Source organism: Pan paniscus, chromosome 5, assembly GCF_029289425.2.
Source record: "Pan paniscus chromosome 5, NHGRI_mPanPan1-v2.0_pri, whole genome shotgun sequence".
Lineage (NCBI taxonomy): Eukaryota > Metazoa > Chordata > Mammalia > Primates > Hominidae > Pan > Pan paniscus.
The window spans coordinates 180,456,152-180,477,491 of NC_073254.2; the positions used below are offsets into that span (position 1 = coordinate 180,456,152).

Here is a 21,340-nt window from a genome sequence, read left to right on the forward strand (position 1 = left end):
GACTGAGTCTGGGGTCCAGCGGGCAGTTGAAACTGCTGGTGAGGACATGAGGCCAGTTTGAATCCAAGCAGCCTGGCTTCAAATTCCTTGTTCCGGAGGAGGAACCGCAAGTCCTCCCAAGGCCTTGGAGAAAAGTGAGCTAAAGGCAGAACGTGGGCCGATAACGTGGGGGCGTGGGGGGACCGCGACCCAGCCCGGGGAAGGCGTCCCAGCATGGACCCAGCAGCCTGGGCAGCCTGGGCGGGAAGTTCTGATCGCGCTCTGCCGAACTGGCAGGCGCAATAAGTAAGCGGAAAAACCAGGATTCAAACCAACCACCAACACCCTTCCCTGGCGTTCAGACCGAAGGTGGGTGGGAAGGCCCTGGCGAAGGAGGTCTGCATCAGGCCTGGCCTTGAGGCGATCCCTTCTCACCCCAAACCTCCTGGACGCTGAGCAAGCCCCTTCGCCTGTGTGGGTTGCCCGGCTGCCCTCTGGGGAAAGTTGGGTGATCAAATCCCAAGTTGTAGCTCTCGATGGGTCGAGGGCGATGGCCAGCGCTGTGCTGGGAACGGGCAGCCCTGCCCTGCCCTGCCCTGCCCTGCCCCACATGGGCGCAGGAGGCCTCCGCACGCGCAAGGGCCAAGGGCTGGAGGGGGCTCTCCCGGGCACAGGCACCGGACCCGGGGCGCGCGCGTCCTTAGTCCCCGGGCTGCACTCCGGGCCGCTGAGAGATCGGGTCCCAGAAGTTCCGGGAGTGGTCGGGTGACCCTGGAACTTTCTTCTTCTGGAGCCCGACCTGGGGCTGACTGCAGAGCAGGCTGCTGGCAGGGACCAAAAGGAGCTCCGCGCCAGGCCGGAGGCTGCGCCCGTCACTCGCGGTCCCGGCCGGGTCCCTGGCGCGTAGTCAGGCCGCGCCGCCCGAGCCCCACCGCGCGCCCACCCCGGCCGGGTGCGCCCGGCTCGCGGCCGTCCCTCCCGCGACCTGTGGCCCGGGGCTGCTGCGGGCGCCCGGGGAAGAGAGGCGGGGGCCGCGGGGGGCAGGAGGAGCGGCTGCGGCCGGCACAGCGCCAGGGCGAGTGAGGCGGGTGGCGCGGGGGAGGCGGCGGAGTAAAGAGAGGCCGCCGGCTGGGTCCGCGGGTCACTCCGAGGCGCGGGCTGCGGGCGGCGGGCGGCGGGCGCACCATGCCCTCCTTCGACGAGGCGCTGCAGCGGGCGGGCGAGTTCGGGCGCTTCCAGAGGCGCGTGTTTTTGCTGCTGTGCCTGACGGGCGTCACCTTCGCCTTCCTCTTCGTCGGCGTGGTCTTCCTGGGCACGCAGCCCGACCACTACTGGTGCCGCGGGCCAAGTGCCGCGGCGCTGGCCGAGCGCTGCGGCTGGAGTCCGGAGGAGGAGTGGAACCGCACGGCGCCCGCCTCCCGCGGCCCAGAGCCCCCCGAGCGCCGCGGCCGCTGCCAGCGCTACCTCCTGGAGGCGGCCAACGACAGCGCCTCCGCCACTAGCGCTCTCAGCTGCGCGGACCCACTCGCCGCCTTCCCCAACCGTTCGGCGCCCCTTGTGCCGTGCCGCGGCGGCTGGCGCTACGCCCAGGCCCACTCCACCATCGTCAGCGAGGTAAGGGCGCCCCGGCCCTTTGGAAGCCGGCGGGAGAGGACGATGCTGGCTCCCAGGCGGACAAGCCGCGTGTGAGACGCTGGCCGCCAGGGGAGGTCGGTGGAGACGGGGACCGGTCGGCTACCTCTGGGGACAGACAGGATTCAGCGCACCCTTGGAAGTGCCGCGTCGTAAATGCTGGGAAAAGCCTTTCGATATTTGCCTGAGCCCGTGAGTTAATGCACAGATACTTTGGTTTCGGGTGTGAACAAAAACTTTCATCGAAGCCGAGTTGTAAACGCCTGGCGCACGCCTGCTCAGGAGTCAAAGACCCGGCCCCGCGTTCCTTATCTTTGAGATGTGCGGGCGCCGTCATTGGAAATTATGGTTAGGTGCGCGATAGGGAACTTCAGTCTCTGGGGTGAGCGACGTTGGCAGTTCCGGATTCGCTTGTGGTCTCCAGGGTCAAAGGAAAGGGCGAACCAACGTTTGAAGGCAGCGGCAGCTTTTTTCCAGTTGCCCAAATGGTTACTCAAAATGCAAGGGGACAAAGGTCGAGGCTTTCCCGGGGAATGGTTTTGCTAAAATTGCTTTGGGGCAAAGAGCAACATCTGGGATAAGTTGGGAAAACTGAAGTATTGGATGAATTTTAGTTTTTTTTTCTGGTAATAAATTTTAGGAACATAGCGGGAGGGCCACAGCCTTCCAACGCAAATCCCCAACCCATTTACAGGCGGGGGCGATCCCCACATTTTGGGCAGTCAGTGCATTTGGAAGTTAGGGGAGCTTCCTTCACCCTTGCCCTCAGTAATCTGTTTCTGCATCCTTGCTGAAATGGAAGATTGCCTCTCTGTGAGGTCCAGATATAGAGCAGAGTCACTTTGTAATAATCGGAACTCAGAAACGGCCTCAATTGAGCATGGGTTGCAGAGATGAGCAGTTTTACTGAGCTTTGTTTACAATCACAGCTTACGTTGATTTTAAAAAAAGATTGAATGTGATCAGGTACATTAGGAAAAAAGGTTTGTCTTTTTTTTGTGATAAACTTTAAAAATCACCTACTTGAATAGTGGGGAAAACACTGGATTAGGAGGTAGGAGTGCCCTTTCTGCCGCTGTTGCTGTTGGTCTGGTGAGCTTATCTCGCTGCAGTTGGGAGTGTCGGTGGCTGCAATTGTACATGTTTTATAACGCCATGTGCTGGTGTGTTCGCACAGTGGATGGCTCTATGCTATGTGCTCCAGGGATAAAACCCCCTGGCAGGACAGCCAGGCAATGTGTATGTGTGTTCAGGGTGTTTCTATAATGCCACATGCAAGTGTGTTCGCACACTGAGTGGCTCTATGCTGAGTGATCTCAGGATAAAACCCCCTGGCAAGACAGCCAGGCAATATATATGTGTGTTGGGATCTTTAATTTCTACTTAATCCATGGTAAGGCTGGGGACTGCTTTATAATTGGTGATGGTCTGGTTAGAGATTTCACAGTTGAAAGGACAGGGCATGGACTTGGATGAGAGAGGGCATTATCTCTGTGAGTCGCATCTGTTAGGTGGCTTCTTCCACTCCACTCAGCAGCACTGCCTAATGCTTACTTTCCAAGTGAACCAGAGGACACACATGGAGGGCAGACAGCTGATTTTTGAAGACATTTAAAGATGAAGAATAAAACGAGCCTCAACAAGTGCTCAAGCGAGGTTTGCATGAGTGAGTATGATCCATGGACATCAAAGAAGACGGACATAAAAATCTGTAATTTAATGCTCCAACAGATACTTTGGAAGCATTCTGGGGTTGCAGGGTTACTAGGATCCTGGGGTTACAATAAGGTGATTTTATGAAGATCAGTGGCTCCTAAAATGCGGTGTGGAATGATGGAGGGTCAGGGGCTGGCTCGGTCTCCAGCTGGCTGTATGGCTTGGGTGAGTTCACTCGCCCTCTCTGGGCTTGTTTTTTTAATCTGTAAAATTAGCCATTGGATTCAGCCCGTTACAATGCTCCAAATGCCATCAGGGTCACCACCTGATTACTGTTTGGTGTGCCCAGAACAATGATTAAAAAGTCTTTAAGGAAGTAGAATGATATTAGGAATGTACCCCTTAAAGCCCCAAAAAAGTTTTTGAAATATATTGGAGAGATTCTTTTTTGTTTTGTTTTGTTTTGTTTTCTTTGAGACGGAGTCTCTCTCTGTCGCCCAGGCTGGAGTGCCGTGGCGTGATCTCGGCTTACTGCAAGCTCCGCCTCCCAGGTTCCTGCCATTTTCCTGCCTCAGCCTCCCGAGTAGCTGGGACTACAGGCGACTGCCACCATGCCTGGCTAATTTTTTGTATTTTTAGTAGAGACGGGGTTTCACTGTGTTAGCTAGGATGGTCTCGATCTCCTGACCTCGTGATCCGCCCACCTCGGCCTCCCAAAGTGCTGGGATTACAGGTGTGAGCCACCGCGCCCAGCCTCTTTTTAAATTCCAAATAGTTTTGTGCTGCTTTTGGTTTGTTTTTCATGTTTGGTTTCTTAAGAGGAAAACCCCCATCTATTCATAAAGTTCAACTATCCAAAACAAGTCAGCCACTCTCTGAATTCTACATAGCTAATATTTTGCTGTCTTTGGTTCAACTAATTTTTTTCTTTCAAATTCTGTCTGATGAAAGGAACTGTAGTTCCATCTTCAGCTAACATTATGTATCCAGTGTATTTTTATAAACTTGAAGCCTAAGATACAAATCATGCAAAGGGGTGAATTGGGAGAGTTTACAAAGTGGGCGGGATGACCAGACTCCAGAATGCCTCCATATAGCTATAATACTTCATCCTTGCACCATGGTGGGAGGGGTATCATTGTCCTGGCTTTATAGAAGAGAGACCTGAGGACCTTCCAGGGTCCCACGCCATTTATGTAGCCAAATTGGATTCAAATCCGGGGGCCTTGATTGTAAGTCAGTCCACTTTCCTCCATAAAGTGCTCAAAATCCTTCAAGCAAGTCCATGAAACATAGTACTCAGATCTCTCACACTTTATAACCTGCAGAAACCTCGTTGAAACTTTGTATTTATTATCTTACTATCATGGTCCTCCAATGGGCTACTTTGTTTCATTTTATGGTGTCAGGATCCACAGTCAGCTAGACTGGCAGATGGGAAGGCTGTGCTTTCATTTGGTGGGAATGGATCTCTAGCCTCCTGATGTGAAAGTTGCAAAATGGTCATTTAAATCTCATACACCACCTTCGCATCTTACAACTTGAGATAGTTCTAAGACACTAAGTCAGAAATCAATGCCAAGGGCACATCCGTTTATGGCCAGCTCCTGATTTGTGTCTCCTGCTCAAGGCAAGGCAGTGGATTTATCACCCACATTGAACTTCCTCAGTGGAGACTTTTCTAATGTCCAAATCTCAGCCTTATCTTGTTGTCAGATATTGGGCAGAATAAAATACAATGTAATGCAGAGAAGCGAGTCTGACCCCCTGTCCCAAATATTTCAATTCACTGCCCAGGGAGTGTCTTCAAGATTGATGTTCGGATTTTTCAATGCTTGCTAATATGGCATGGATGAAAAAAAAAGAGCTTCTCCCTAGGCTATCACTCAGAGCAGGGCTTCAGAACACCTTTAAAAATAGACTGAATCACATTTGTTTTTCCTTTCCAGATCATTTTGACTTGGAATCACTTTTTCCCTTCCAGATTACCTGGCTGAATCTATAAAAACTGAATCCATTGTTTGTTTTTATTAGAAGAGTGTGTCTTTCCCATACTTTCTGAAACATCAACAATTCAACAAAAATTTTATGTTGGCCCTTGTCCCTCAGAGTAACTAGTCCTTTCTGCTGATGACAAAAGTGTTTTAATAGTGTAATAGGTTTTTGTTTTGTTTTGTTTTGTTTTGTTTTTTGACAAAGTCTCGCTGTGTCGCCCAGGCTGGAGAGCAGTGGTGCAATCTCAGCTCACTGCAACCTTGCCCCCCGGGTTCAAGCAATTCTCCTGCCTCAGCCTCCTGAGTAGCTGGGATTACAGGCACCCGCCACCGCGCCTGGCTACTTTTTGTATTTTTAGTAGAGACAGGGTTTCAGCATATTGGCCAGGCTGACCTCAGGCGATCTGCTCGCCTAGGCCTCCGAAAGTGCTGGGATTACAGGCGTGAGCCACTGCACCCGGCCTAATAGTTTATTTTTAATGGAGTGAAAGCAGGACTCTAATGAGTGAACAGCCACCCCACTAGGTGTCTGATTCTTGGTCTAGGCAGCAGAATGGCCAAACAGATTCATGCAGCAATGCTTTCTGGACCTCAGAACAAGGAAAATATTTACAATAAGGACCTTCATTATGAGAATGTGCAAGAGTATCTCCTGCTCCTCTCTGACAGCTGATATTTTGGATTATCAACATCAGTTCAGCTGAAGTTTATTTAGCATTTATTTTATTCTAGGCACTGGGCTAGGCTGGGGATACGAAGATACACGAGTCTTTCTCAAAACAGCGTGAAGCTTGGCAGGGAAAATTACAGAGATAATGTGATGACAGTGGCTGTGGGTGTGATAAAGGGTACCACCCTCTGATGGGACAGAGGAGTGAACCAGGGCAGAAAGTACATTGACCTTAACCTCAGCCTCAGAGTACAAGGAGGAGTCCAAGAGGAAAATATGAGGGAAAAGATGTTCTATTCTCACACCCTCTCATCTTCATTATTTTCTCTGCACCCATTTATTTTGTGCCCTCAGGAGCAGTGGTTGGTGTGCATTCTCGGGTCGCACACACAGGGTTTGGAATCAAAAGATGAGGGTTGGAGTTCAGGAATTTTCCTTTTTCACAAACATCTAGGGCCCTTTCAGATGGTCCATGGACCACACAGAGAGACGAGCTGGGTGTTTCTTAATGAGGAGCATGATGAGAATATAATGACTGGGAGAGAATTGCCAGTTCCACCAAGCACACCCTGGAGACTCTCAGAAGGGAACATTATCCCTTTATCCTCAGACAGGTATCCCAAATCTTATCAGATGAAATGCTGCTGTTTATTTTCAGAGAGCTTTGAGCTCTCCAGGGATGGTCAACTGATAATAAAATCCTGCAATTAACTGGGGAGCGGGGGAAGCCCACAGCTGAACCACACTTTCTGGGAATCTTGGTAAACCTCAGAAAGGAGCTTTGGGCAAAGGTAGGGGACTCCAACAGATGTTGCAGAGACATCTGTACTTTTGGACCCACGGGTTATTTTTGGCGTTGGCATCTTAGTAGAGTGGAAAGAATACACATGTCCTTTGGTGTCAGATCAATCTTGTCATAAATCCCAGCTCCTCTATTTATTAACTTGAAGGGCAAGTCAACTGAGCATCTGCCTGAGCCTCAGTTTCCTCAACACTAGAATGGGTACAAGAATGCCTGCCTTAGCAATTGGCTTGACATATGCATGCAAAGTGCCTGCCGTTGTGCCTGGTCATAGGTGGTGCTCAGAACAGTTGGTTCCTGTGAACACATAAAGACCCTTAAGCCAGGTGGGATTCAGGAGGGAGGGAAGGAACAGGCTATGGGCCAGATTTGACCCTGGAGCTGTAAGTTTGCTGATCCCTGGTCTAGCATAATAAATCACTGACAAATTTGCCTTAAATATAAATAGTCAAACCCTTGGCCAGGTGTGGTGGTTCATGCCTGTAATCCCAGGAGTCTGAGGCCAGCCTAGGCAGCATTGTGAGACTCCAACTATACAAAAATATTTTAAAATTTTTTAAAAATTGGCCGAGTGTGGTGATGCATGCCTGTAGTCCTATCTACTCAGGAGGTTGAACCCAGGAGGTCGAACTGTGCTGCTGTATTCCAGCCTGGGTGACAGAGGAAGACCCTGTCTCTAAAAAATAAAATAAAATATCTCGGACACTAATTTGCTCTAAAGGCTGAGAATACCGATACTTTCCCACTGGACCCCACAGGTAGGTCATATTTCCCAGCTTCCCTTGAAGCTAGAGAGGCCACGTGTCTGAGTCCTGGTCAGTGATGTTGGGGAAGCGAATGTGGAACTGCTAGGCCTGGAGACAGAGCAACCTTCCTCCTGCAGTCCCCGGAGGACGGTGGAGCTCTTACATGGAAGGATATGCGTTCCTGGAGGCATGCGAGGCGGGCAGGAGCCCCACAGCTCCCCTCCACACCAATTCATCTGCACAGGAATATGGGATTGCGAATAAGAAATAAGCTTTATTGTGTTACACAACTGAGGCTTGGGAGACTGCTTGTTGCAGCTCTTCCTGTTAGGCTGCTCTGACTCATACAGCATCTTAGTGTGCTTCCTGGCAGGGCACAGGTCACAAGGCTGTGGGCACCTGACAAAATGGTATGGAGGCTGGTGCCTCTAAGAGCATCCTCCCCTGGGTCTGGTACACAAGGTCTCTGTGCCTCCACCCCATGTCTCTGCCTATAGAGGCTTTTCCCTCTCTTGGCCCCCGGGGCTCCCACTTTCCAGGCAGTCACCCTGGGACATGTGCCACAGCTGTCCTCCCCTTGGGCTCTTGTGTGCGCTGTTTCCTTTCCTTTCCTTAAAATACCTGTCTCTCCTTGGCCGGGCACGGTGGCTCACACCTGTAATCCCAGCACTTTGGGAGGCCAAGGTGGGCAGATCACGAGGTCAGGAGATCGAGACCATCCTGGCTAACACGGTGAAACCCCGTCTCTACTAAAAAAAAAAAATACAAAAACAATTAGCCAGGCATGGTGGCGGCTGCCTGTAGTCCCAGCTACTGGGGAGGCTGAGGCAGGAGAATGGAGTGAACCCGGGAGGCGGAGCTTGCAGTAAGCTGAGATCGCACCACTGCACTCCAGCCTGGGTGACAGTTAGAGACTCTGTCTCAAAACAACAACAACAACAACAACAACAAAAAACTTGTCTTTTCTCATGAGGCTGTTCCATTTTGTACCTTTACACACACCTATTCCAGACACACCTTCCCCACTGCTGCCTCTACCCAGGGCTGGGCTTGGCTTCCTTTATCTGTCTAGCTGCCTTCCCTCTACTCATCTTGTGCTCGCTGCCTCATTAGACTCTGAGGTGCTGGAGGGCCGGCGCTCTGCCCTCCTAGCCTAACGCAGTGTTTGGCAAATATTTGTGATTAAATTAATGAATGAAAGAGAAAGGGATTCTTTGGCACGTGTAATGCTTTTTATGACCATGGCTAGGCCAACCCTGGAATTGGCTTTCAGAGATTAACCCAGGCCCTCTACCGATGGTGTTGCTTCCTGTTGACTCCTAACACCGATTCCTTGCCTCATCCTCCGCCTTCATCATCCTCTGCCTTGCCTCCATGAGGTGTGATCAGTCACAGGGTGAACAATCATCGGCGGCCATGGCCGCCCGCAGACCTCTGGAGCAGGAGGAAAACAGGCCTCCACTTTACTTGACTCCTATCTGCTCATGGGGTCTGTGTCCGCAGAATCCTAATGTAGGGGGTGTGACCTGGAACATGAAAGGAACAGGAGGGAATAGAACTGCTGGCTCTTTGGGGCCATAATTTTAATGTGCTGACATCCATTGTGCAGAAGAGACTTTTCCCAGCTGTCCTGGCACCACACAGTAGTCTGTGTCATCAACCGAGCCTGCTCCAGGGCAGCTGGGCACAGGTGCAAGGCCCGGTGCAGGGAGGAGCACTGAAGGGCCTGGGCTGAGCAGCTCCCAGGGCGCAGCGCTGTCCCCTTCACGGCTATGGAGTGGGGAGCAAACACCACCTACCTTCCAAAACAAACTAAAACCTTTCCAACATTCTGCCTCGGTTTTTTCCCCACCCCCTCTTAAATCATAACCAAGAAAGGACGTTTATTTATATTCTGTGAGGAAAAAGGAAAGTTTTAATGGTCTTTGGTGTAGCTTTTTAAAATGATGAATTACTGTTGAGCTTGTCAAATCATGGCTAATACTGTTTTATCTGGGTGAGATCAGTAACAGCTTTTTAAGGGTTACCATGCTGTTACTTCTCTTTGTGTTGGTAATAAAGCAAAATAACTCTGTGGCTGGTACTTGTGTGATAATAGAGAAAATTAGTGAGGGGTGAAGTTTAGGGGCTTAGAAGAAGGTGAATAAATAAATGTAATTTAAACAATTCTGGGGCAGGCATCCATCCCACCTTCCTTAACATCTGCTCTAGATTCTAGTGCCCTGTAGAGTCCAAGGAGGGGAGCTGTCCTTGACTGTGAGCATAGTGGAAACCACTGGATGGAGGAAGGGTAGGCACAAGCCTGGACCTGAGAAACAAAGGCACCTATTCTGCTTTCAAATTCAGTCCTGGGAGGGCAGGTGACCTCTATCATAGGATTGCTATAGGGCACCAGCAGTGGAGATAACCAAGTGATAAGCAAGTCTTTGGCTTTCCATGTTAACAGAGACCACTGGTCCCAACATGGAAAAGCGTCCCAGAAACCTTTCCCAGTTGCTGCGTCCACCTAGCATACGCACAGGATGGCTCTGATTTCATGACACTTCTGCCAACGGGAAGCTTTGGGCAATCGACAGCACAAAATGAAAGACAACATGTGTGTTTCCAGGCTAGTGGGGAGGGACGCCGTAAGCTGATGCTTCTGAGACAGAAACCGAAGGGACAAGGTGCCAGGAGCTCCTATACTAAAAACTGTGTGTAGCACATTTATGGGGATTAAGTGGTTGTGGTGAAAACAGCCTGCACATTTAATATTGATGACGTTTTAAAAGGCAATGCACTGCAAATATCTGTTGAGAAATGAATGCCCTTTAATTGTTCACAAATGAGTATCTTAAAGAAAATACCCATAGAGAAGTCACCTGGATAGTTAAAAACATTAACTACCCAGGGTAGAGGAGAAAATTAGATTGAAACTAATTCAGATTAATTTGGCATCAACTTTAAAGAAATCAAATAAATAAATGTCCAAGTTATTAGAGTGTAAGAAAGTGTTCCAGGAACCTTTTCCACAGAGGTTCTTGATCTTCCTGTGTGGCAGTTAGTGGGAAATTGTGTGACAAATTTATCACATCTCTTGTCAGCTCCTAGCATCCTTGTAAGATTGCTACAATTCCCTATCCAGTCTGTATCTAATAGAGCATACATAATGATTTTTATTTTAAATCCAACCAAGTTGAATACATTATGAAACCAAACAAAATTGTCTTTCTATTTATCAACTCCAGAGATCATTAGATAATAACAATTTATTATTGCAAAGTTTTGTGAAAAAATTATCAAATTTTAGATCCAAACTGGTTTAGTGTAGTGTATTGCTAAGGCAAATAGGTGGCTAAGAACGTAGACTTCCTAGTTTTGTGGATGCAAGCAAATGGCTGAATTTGAGGGTTTTTGAGCTCTGGACTAGCCCAGTCCTGAGATTTCCTGGTTTTAGTGGGGAGACTTAGGTAAATAAGGCATTCAAAGTGCTTGTCCTATTGTCTGAGATATGTAAGTAGCTGGTGATGATCATAGATGCTGACAACAGATACTGAGGAAGTTGACTCAGAGAGGCAGCTTGGGCCTGGAAATTCAGGCAGATGGCAAGCCCCTAGGGCTGAGGGAAGCATGCTTTAGGCAGGGCACCAAGATTCCAATACTAAGGACGTGGCCAGGGTCCACTCTCTGGAGCTGGTATAAACTGGAGCTTAGTAATGAAAACTAGGGAAAGGCCCAGGGTAGAGGTTGGAGCTACCAGATTTGGCAAGATTTCTCAAGCCCCCGTGGATTCAGTTGTGATATAGAGTGAACAATCCCCCCATCTGGGTGGCTCTGGGGACAAATGAGAAACATGCAGGAACCGCTGAGCATGTGGAAGGTCCTGGGCACATGCCAGTTCCCTCCTTCTTGCTCTTTGTCACTAACTGTGGTGCCCAAGTCCTCCCCTTGCCTGGTCTAGTCTGGGGTTGCTGGATGTAGACTCACTCAGAACCCCACACTTCTTTCCAATTGCAGTCTGAGCAGGGGGACGCTGGGACAGAGCCCTGGACTTTCCTAAAACTGGGAAATCCCAGGACAGGACTAGACCAGAGCTCAGTGAGGGCTGAAGACTCAGCTGTGGGGCTGCAGGGCTTGAACTCCATCCCATGTTTTCTCATGAACCTGGAAATCCTTCAATAAATATGAACAACAAAAGTGCCCCAAAGGTGCTGTGTTAGAAAGGCACCCATCTGGCTCATGCCTGTATTCTAGTTGAGTCAATAAGGCAAATTTGCCTTATGTTGTTTGTGGGCAGTTGCAATGGTCCTATAGGCAATGAAAACATCAGATCACAGTTTGCTTGTGTTGCTGTGAGAATCTGACCTCAAAGAAAATACTCCCCCAACCCAAATCCAAATCTATGAAATGAAGACACAGCAGTTGTGGTGGGGCACTAATTATGAATGTTGAGCTTCAGGTTAGGGTTGAAGTAAATTTGGGCTAAAGTGCTTTATATATCGAGCATTCCAATTCTCATAACATTGAATAGACACTAAAACTTAATTTACGAAAGTAGTTTAATAGCCAATGGGGACAAAAAGCCATGTTATCATACACTCCATTTATTCTTACAGTTATCAATACTCATTTCCTGCTGAGAAACTTGTTTTCTTCCTTAATTACCAGAAAACATAGTACATTTAATAATCAATCATACTAAATTTAAAATTAGGGAAAGAGAGCTTATGGTGTTCAGCAAAAAGGGAAATATCAAAAAAGACATCTTAGCATCTGGATTTTTTGGCCAAAAGGAGAGCCTGCAGTTTAATTAATGGTCTACATCAAACAGGCTATTTTATGAAGCAATAGAAAGCTGTAATTAAATCTAGCCTTATGGATTTGATACATCACAAAACCAGGAGATAAAAACAACAGAAAATTGGTGATAGGGTTGAAACTCAACCTTGTTCAAGAAGCATTCACAATGGAAGCTGTTGACCTATATTCTATATACTTTACATTTCAACAGATAGTCTATGTTTGAACAGTGATTTTTTTATATGTGAGGATTTTCTGTAAAGAACTGTAATAACATTTGTAAACAGAGTCCAAGAAAGATTAATTATGACTCCTTTTTTGGATTTCACATTGGTACAGCATGACCTTTAACTCATTATCTTATTACAACTATTAGAAGAATAGTAAAAACATATTTCATATACTTTTCAAATATTTATAATCATAGTATTCTTTTTATAATAGTTTTCAATTCTTATTTGATAGCATGCTATACAATTATTTTTCCTTACTAAACCTGCATAGACATTTCACTTAAATGATTTTTCTTTTTTTAAACCATACAACCTGTCAAAGTATAAAAGATACATACAAGCGGCCGGGCACAGTGGCTCATGCCTGTAATCACAGCACTTTGGGAGGCCAAGGTGGGTGGATCACCAGAGGTCAGGAGTTCGAGACCAGCCTGGACAACATGGTGAAACCCCGTCTCTACTAAAAATACAAAAATTAGCCAGCCATGATGGCAGGCTCCTGTAATCCCAGCTACCTGGGAGGCTGAGGCAGGAAAATCACCTGAACCCAGGAGGTGGAGGTTGCAGTGAGCCAAAATGAGCCAAAATCACGCCGTTGCACTTTAGCCTGGGCAACAAGAGCAAGACTCTGTCTTAAAAAAAGGATATATACAAGGTACAAATTATTTGAATTAGTCTATATTGATCTCCCTTTTCATTCTCTCAGTTTCTCTTTATTAAACCTCTTTCTCTTAAGAACATAAACAAACAACAACTACTAGAAAAGCTTTAAAGTCCAGCATTAGTCAAATTGAAGTACTGTCTTGACCCAGAAAGCATTATCCAAGAAAGTGCATTTCAAGGCCACCTTTCCTAAACCAGTCTCAGGAAGGTCCACGCTCTATTTCCCTTTGCAAAAGCATTTAAGTTAATGCTGATATATGATTTGTATTTATTAACTCCCCCCCGCCCCAACCAATGTAGTCTTTTTACCTTAACCTATTATTGACTTGGTGACAAGATATAGAGTGATCATGGAGCTGGGATCCATGTTCCTATGTGTCATCAGTTAGAGGAATGAAGAGGCCAAGGGAGTCATTCTAATATTTATATGGAAGAATAAAGGCCCAGAAGCAGGTAAATCATTCTAAAAGAAGGGGAAGGGAGTAAGAGGAGGGCTTCCTCTACCAGAAATTAAAGTGAAATTCCAAGCCAAAGTAATCAGAACAGCATGGTATTGGAACAAGAAGAGACAAGTGGACCAATGAAAAGATCAGAGCACTTGGAGACTGACTCCACCCAGGGGAACATCATATACAATAAGGATGGCCTCATAACTCCATGGGGAGAGGATGGATTGTTGGCTAACTGGTGTTGAGAAAAGTAATGACTCATCAGATATGGAGAATGATCAATCTGCCTATCACCATGTACAAAGGTGGACTCAAGGTGAATTGAAGACTTAAATGTCAAAGTAAAAGGTAATATTAACAAAGGAACATACAGAGAAACATGACAAGGTCAGGGAAAGACTTTTTAAAGAAAAGTATAAGCCAAAAATGGATTATCTAGATTATATCAGATTTCTGCCTCATGACAGATACCATCAGCAGAGTTAATTAAGTGATGACAATGATACTGAGTAGAGCCATGCTACTCTAATTAAGGGTCGTTATGGGAGTTATACAATGCATATTGTACAATGCATATTGAAGCCAAAGGCTTCAATAATGTTCACTGTGTGCTCAACACTGTTGTAGACACTTGACATGTGTTCAACTCACTTAATCCCTACCCACTTCATGAGGCATGTGCCATTTTTGTAGATTTTTTTTAGAGGAGGAAAGGAAGGTACAGAGAGATTAGATAATTTGTCCAGAATCTGGAGCTGCAGGATAGGAGACTTGGAAAAGAAATTGCAATGCCTGAACCAACAAGTAATTAACTGACATCTCTAGAATAGGAAAAGAAGTTCTGTAAATCAACAAGTAAAAGATAGCAAGTCTTGCAGAGGAATCAACAAAGGATACAGATAGTTTTCATGAGAAGAAACTTCTCCAAAAGGCGGCTAAGCACATGAAGAAATGTGTGTGTCTGGGGAGCTTTCCCCTTCTAATACTAGGTCAGTTTCTGTGTGGTAACTTGAGAATGCAATGAAACATCGTTTAAAGTAACCTGTGGCATGTTACTGGTACCTTGCAGGCTAAATACATCCTAAGTGTGCTAATACTGCAGATACCTTGATCCCCTTAGGACAGTTGACCCAAGCCTTCCCAGGAGCTGTTTACCTGTGGGTGTCACCTGGCTGCAAAACAGGGATGAACAATGCACAGATTTCAGGGGTCACCCAGGGATGCTGCGACCTCAGAACACGTCACATGGAAGATGCCTCTCAGTTTCCATCTGAAAAGCCTGGTATTAATCCAATAATTCAATCACCAAATTTAGTAGTTGCATTCCCCAGATTTTCTTTTGGGCAATCCACAGTTTGTAGAATGCTTTTCTGTGTTCCCAGGTTCAGAATTTCAGGGATTGCTTCTGTCTTCAAGGAGTACTTCAGCTTCCTGGTTAGGAAGAGAAGGTAGCAGACGTGTCCAAAACCCTCTGCGGGACTCTGCTCTGGCAGTTTTATGGGTAGGCGCAGGCCTGCCTGAAACCAAACGCTTTCCTTTTTCCTTCACCCTTTCCCGTTGTCTTTTTGGTTCCTTTGGTATGGTAGTGTCTCTATGTGAGTTTCCAGGGAAGCAGAGGCTGAAGCGAGGGCGTGGGAGCTGTTTCATGCATTAGACTCTCTGGGGAGCAGCCACAGGGAGGGGACTGAGGGACACCGCGGGATGTCCAGAGAGGCCGGTCCCCAGCGGGTGGGGGCGGGCCAGACGGTGCGGAGGGGGAGAGGAGGAAGACTGTGTCCAGGGCATGAGCCTTCTGGCATTGGGGGTTCCCCCACGCTCCGGCGCCGGAGGGGACCCAGGCGGCACCAGCGCGGAAGCCTGCCCCCGGGAGCAGTGCTGCAGGAGGCCCGAGCTCGAGGTGGTGCCGGCAGCGGCGCGCTCAGAGCTCCAACAGGGCTGGGCCGCGGCCAAGGAGCCAGGAGGGTGCACGAGAACGTCCCATCCAGGGACCCACGGATACTTCGTTCCTGCCAGGGTCTCCTTTGGGCCGACAGAGTTGTCTCTAATTGAGTGCAGGCAGCCCCGGAGCTCGCCGAGAGCTGAGGCTGGGCTGGGCTCCCGGGGACTCGGGCAGCTATTTCAGGCAGACGCGGGGCATCGCGCCCCAATGCGCACAGTGTTGCCGAGGGGCAGAAAGAGAGGGTCTCAGCCTAAGCCAGGTGGAAGGTCCGAGAAGAGGCTGGAAGGGGGCGATGTGTCCAGCAGGAGCTGGGATGAACAAGGGCTGGAAGAGCAGGTGGGAGTTCCAGGTGAGGGAAGTGACCTGGAAGCGGAGCAGAGGTCGCAGCCGGCCCCTGCCGGGCCTAGTCTCGCTTCTGTCGTGACCCCTTGTCTAGGAAGATCCCATCGCGAAGGCCTCATGAGTCCCACGTGACCGGCACGCCTGTGAGGCAGGAAGCTCTGAGTCCAGGCCCCGTGCCCCTCTTTGGGGGCTAGAGCTTCTCCCAGGTGCAGGCAGCCTGTTCACAAGAGCGGGACCCTCCTGGGTGAAGCCTCAGGCTCCGGTTGTCACCCCTGGCAGACGTGTGCCCAGCTCAGATCCACCTGCAGCTGGCTCTGAACGCTGGATGGGGCTGGGTTGGGGTTTTCCTGTGGCCTGGGGTGAGTCCCAGCAAGCCACCACCATCCTTGCCCACTCCCCACAGGACAGAGCATAGACCCTGTCCCTAATCCTCCCAGGCCACACTCCCCAGAATGCTGCTTCTCTGTTTCCAAGCGCCTGCATGTCTTGCATCCCCTGCCACCATCTTTTGTCCGCCTGAAGGGGCAGCCCCATAAACCTTACTTAGACATGTCTCTGCCCCCAGCACAGGGGCTGCCTTCAAGCCCGCCTTTGTCTGTGGGGTTTTTCCGTGATGACTGTTCAGCATGCCGGCCCCACTTTCTTCTGCTTGCATCTGGGGTTCTCCCAGGCTGACCAGCTGTCCCCACTTGCTGGGAGTGAAGGGGTTTCCTGGGATACGAACTTTCAGTATTAAAACCAGGAGAGTCCCAGACAAACTGGGACAATTGGTCACCCTAACTGACCCACAAGTAGAAAAATGATTCATAAAATGTATAATAATGAAAAGCTGTGAATTATTTGCATGTATAATAGAGGGAGAATATGGTTAAATAAATGTGGTGTAGCCATTTGAAATAGCTACTACAGGGATGAGGAAACAATGCTTATAAAATAACACAGAAATGTTGATGACATATTAAGGAAGAAGAAGTCTGGGTTATACATTTGTGCAAACTGTATGATTTCAACCATATTTGTACACTCCATGTGGTAGATGGGTTGTTGGAAGGTAAAGACTGGCTGCATAGGGGCCCTAAAGGCGAGAGCTTTTAATTACTGCTGCTTACGCTTTCTTCTTAATTAATTCAGATATTATTTTGCCAAATGCAGAGCCAGGAGGTGTGAAGCAGCCTTCATGGTGGCACCACATTTGACACAGATGAGTAGATGGGTGCAGTGTTGACAATAACTGCAGTCATATTGTTCATCTTGACGGGATTTCTGAGTAACAAGTCAAAGATGCAGAAATTAAAGTATACAAATTGGATTGGGTTTTCAGTAAAGGAAAAGGCACCAAATCGTTTCTCAGTAAGGCACAATAAAGGGAGGCTATCAAAACCTATAGCTAGTAAAAGTACCTATTGATGATCTCTTAAGCAAAATTGTTACCTAGTTGTCCACGTGAAGGAAAAGACTCTCTGAAAAGAGGGGGCTGTTTAGAGAAGAATCAAGCCTCTGGCACCAGAGGGGACTCCCCAGTTAGGAAACTGTTGTAACAAAAGGACTCCATCGCTCAGAGCAAGATCAGATGATAAATCAGGCTGAAATGGTATACGAAACCTACAATTACCTTCCTCCATATGAATAATTGAAAAGGCAATGGCTTCATTTAGGTTGTAATCTGACTTACAGCTTTTAATAGCTATGCTCTGTTAAAGTGTACACATTATCTTTTACCTTATCGAGTTTATATTGTTTTACATCAATATAATGATTTTTTTACTATGTAAAAAAATACACTTACATAGTAAGTATATTTACATAGTAAAATGAATAATTTTTTTTACTGTGTAGCAAAATACACTTACTTGATTCATGAACCATTAAGTTTTTAAAATCTGTGTGAGATAATGTATTCTCTGGGTTTATTTTGATTACTGAAAATTTCTAGTCACAAGACATTATAGCTAGATACATTCCAGGTGCTTTAAAATGTTAAACTGTCTTCAGCATCAGAAATAACCTCATGAGGTAAGTCATTATTTTCCCCTATTTTCAAGGATGGAATTGAGGCTGGGAGCAGTTTTGTGACTCGCCCAAGTTAAGACATCATGAAAAATTGTTTCCTTGCAAGGTCTGCCACACCCTAAACCAATGTCCTGTCCCAATCCACCTGACTTGAGGTCTCTTAGATTTTAGATGTCAGAATCACCTGGAGGGCTTGTGGAACCAGACTGCTGGGCCTCACTGGAGTTTCTGATCCAATGGGTCTGGGGTAGGGCCTGAAAATTTGCATTTCTAACACTTGCAGTTCCCAGATGTTGCCGTTGTCACAGGTCTTGGGACCACACTTTGAGGATCACTGGTCTAGAAGGAGGCTTGTATTAGCTAGTGATTTTTTCATTGTGATGATGATGGCTAACCTTACACTTGAACGAAAAATGTGGCTTTCTTCAAAGAAAGTCATCAGAAGTTCAGTTCTTTAAAATTCAGCTACTACTCACTGACATGGTGTATTACCCTGTTCTCATGCTGCTAATAAAGACATACCTGAGACCGGGTAATTTATAAAGGAAAGAGGTTTAATTGACTCACAGTACAGAATGTTTGGGGAGGCCTCAGGAAACTTACGATCATGGTGGAAGGGGAGGCAAACACTTCCTTCTTCACATGGAGGCAGCAAGGAGAAGTGCTGAACAAAAGGGGGAAAAGTCTCTTAGAAAACCACGAGATTCCATGAGAGCTCCCTCACTATCATGAGAACAGCAGCATGGGGTAACCACCCCTGTGACTCAATTACCTCCCACCAGGTTCCCCCATGACACATGGGGATTATGAGAACTACAATTCAAGATAGGATTTGGGTGGGAACACAGCCAAACTATATCATTCCACTCCTGTCCCCTCCCAAATCTCATGTCCTCCCATCTCAAAACACAATCATGCCTTCCCAACAGTCCCCCAAATTCTTAACTTATTCCAGCATTAACTAAAAAGTCCAAGTCCAAAGTCTCATCTCAGACAAGGCAAGTCCCTTCAACCTATGAGCCTGTAAAACCAAAAGTAATTTAGTTACTTCCTAGATACAATGGGGATACAGGCATTGGGTAAATACAGCCATTCCAAATGGGAAAAATTGGCCAAAATAAAGGTGCTACAAGCCACATCCAGGTCACACTGATGCAAGAGATGGGCTCCCACAGCCTTGGACAGCTCTGCCCTTGTGGCTGTGCAGGATACAGCCCCCTCCCAGCTGCCTTCATGGCTGGCATTGAGTGTGTGGCTTTTCTAGACACACGGTGCAAGCTGTCAGTGGATCTACCATTCTGGGTTCTGGAGGACAGTGGCCCTCTTATCACAGCTCCACTAGGAAGTACCCTAGTAGGGACTCTGTGTGAGGGCTCTGACCCCACATTTCCCTTCCGCACTGCCCTAGCAGAGGTTCTTCCTGAGGGCTGTGCCCCACAATACACATCTGCCTGGACATCCATGTGTTTCCATACATCCTTTGAAATCTAGATGGAGGTTCTTGAACCTCAATTCTTGTCCTCTGCCAACCCCCGGGACCAACACCACATGAAAGCTGCCAACGCTTAGGGCTGAGACCTCCTCAGCCTGGATTCCATTGTCCACTATCAGCATTTTGGTCAAAGTAATTCAACAAGTCTCTAGAAACTTCCAAACTTTCCCACATCTTCCTGTCTTCTGAGCCCTCCAAGTCTCTAGGAAGTTCCAAACTTTTCCACATTTTCCTGTCTTCTTCTGAGCCCTCCAAGCTGTTTCAATCTCTGCTTGTTACCTAGTTCCAAAGTTGCTTCCACATTTTTGGGTATCCTTGTAGCAGCACCCCATTGTCTGGAGTACCAATTTACTATATTAGTCCATTCTTATGCTGCTAATAAAGATATAACCAATACTGGGTAATATATAAAGGAAACAGGTTTAATTGACTCATGGTTCTGCAGGGCTAGGGAGGCCTCAGGAAACTTACAATCATGGTGGAAGGGGAAGTAAACATGTCCTTCATCACATGGTGGCAGCAAGAAGTGCTGAGCAGAAGGGGGAAAAGCTCCTTAGAAAACCATCAGATCTCGTGATAACTCATTCACTATTATGAGAAGAGCAGCATGGAGGTAACTGCCCCCATGATTCAATTACCTTCCGCCAAGTTCATGGGGATTATGGGAACTAGAATTCAAGATGAGATTTGGGTGGACACAGCAAAACCATATCACGTGGTTTCTTTTACTGAAGCATTTTCCCCTCCACTGCAACTTGCATACCTGTATTGCAACTTTCAAGTCCTATAAAAACAGCATATACCCCCATCAGGCATTGATAGCACCTCCATGTGCAGATTTTGAAGGTAACTGAAACTTCCTCTGCCCTGACAGGCCATGCTGCTGCTCAGTGTCTTCCGCTGCTGTCTCCAAGTGGTGTTCCTGTCATCCTGGAAGCCCTGCCTTAGGCCATGCCTGAAATGCACTAATATGCTCATTTGAGAGGTAGTACAGAGTGGTCAGGGCATCCAGGCACATCGTGGATGATGGGGCACTGTTATGGGTGCTGGGACACTGCCATGAACAAGAGGCCCAGGTCCCTCCCCTGTACCTCTGTAGTCGGTGCCAGCCTCATGCCATTCAGCTACCTTCACCCATAATGTCCCTGCACCCTCTCTGTTGAATCTACCTCCTCTTCCTCCTCCATCCAGCCTAGGTCTCTGGCCCAGTTCTTCAGCCCATATCTTCCAGTGGCCCCACTGCCCTTCCCACTGGCCTGCCTGGGCTGAGAGCACTGCTGGAGACACCACTCCCAGCACATGCTGCTCTGTCCTCTCTAGTTCCCGGTGTCCTGATATTGCCTGATAGTCATGTTGAGTGTCCTGATGCCCACTCTGGCTCTCCAGACTCTGTTCTCTGCCAACTTCCAATCTGCCCCTCCCCACTCATACCCTCTTCCCCTACTCTTAGCAAACCACTCACTCTCCACTTCCCTGAGAAAATAGAAAACTTGGAATAATACGCTTCTTCGATATCCTGCACCAGAACAATCAACTTCTCTATCTCTGCTCCCATAGCTTCCTTCTAACCCCACAGCAGAAGAGCTATAATACTGCCCCCTGTTGAAAGCTTATTTTCCACCTGTGCTCTGGTCCCCACCCCTCCTGGCTTGTCAGGTGATTTCCACCTGCCCACCACACCCTTGATGCCTGTCTTCAGTCTCTCCTTCACTGGTGTTCTTTGCTTGTCCACGCTTAAACCTGCTTAAGTTCACCTGTCCACGCTTAAACCTGCTTAAGTTCACCTGCTATTTAAAGCAGTGTCCCTTATCCCTGTGTTCCTCTGCAGCTGAGCACCTGTAATTCCCTGTCATAGGCACATTCATCATCTCTACATTCTCACCTTCCACTCACTCCTCAACCTAGTGTGGTCTCCATCATCCCCGCCACACCACAGAATCTGTGCTTCCCAGGG

General features: G+C 47.7%; 1 protein-coding gene across 1 annotated transcript in view; it reads left to right on the top strand.

The window, feature by feature from the left end:
* Positions 1-1,081: 1,081 nt before the first annotated feature.
* The window catches only part of SLC22A3 (solute carrier family 22 member 3), a 103,950-nt gene continuing 83,691 nt past the window's right edge, over positions 1,082-21,340 (top strand). Inside the window, exon 1 of the mRNA XM_034963198.3 lies at positions 1,082-1,593. Within this exon, the coding sequence (XP_034819089.1) occupies positions 1,165-1,593 (429 nt within the window). The 5' untranslated portion in view covers positions 1,082-1,164. The remainder of the gene's footprint in view (positions 1,594-21,340) is intronic.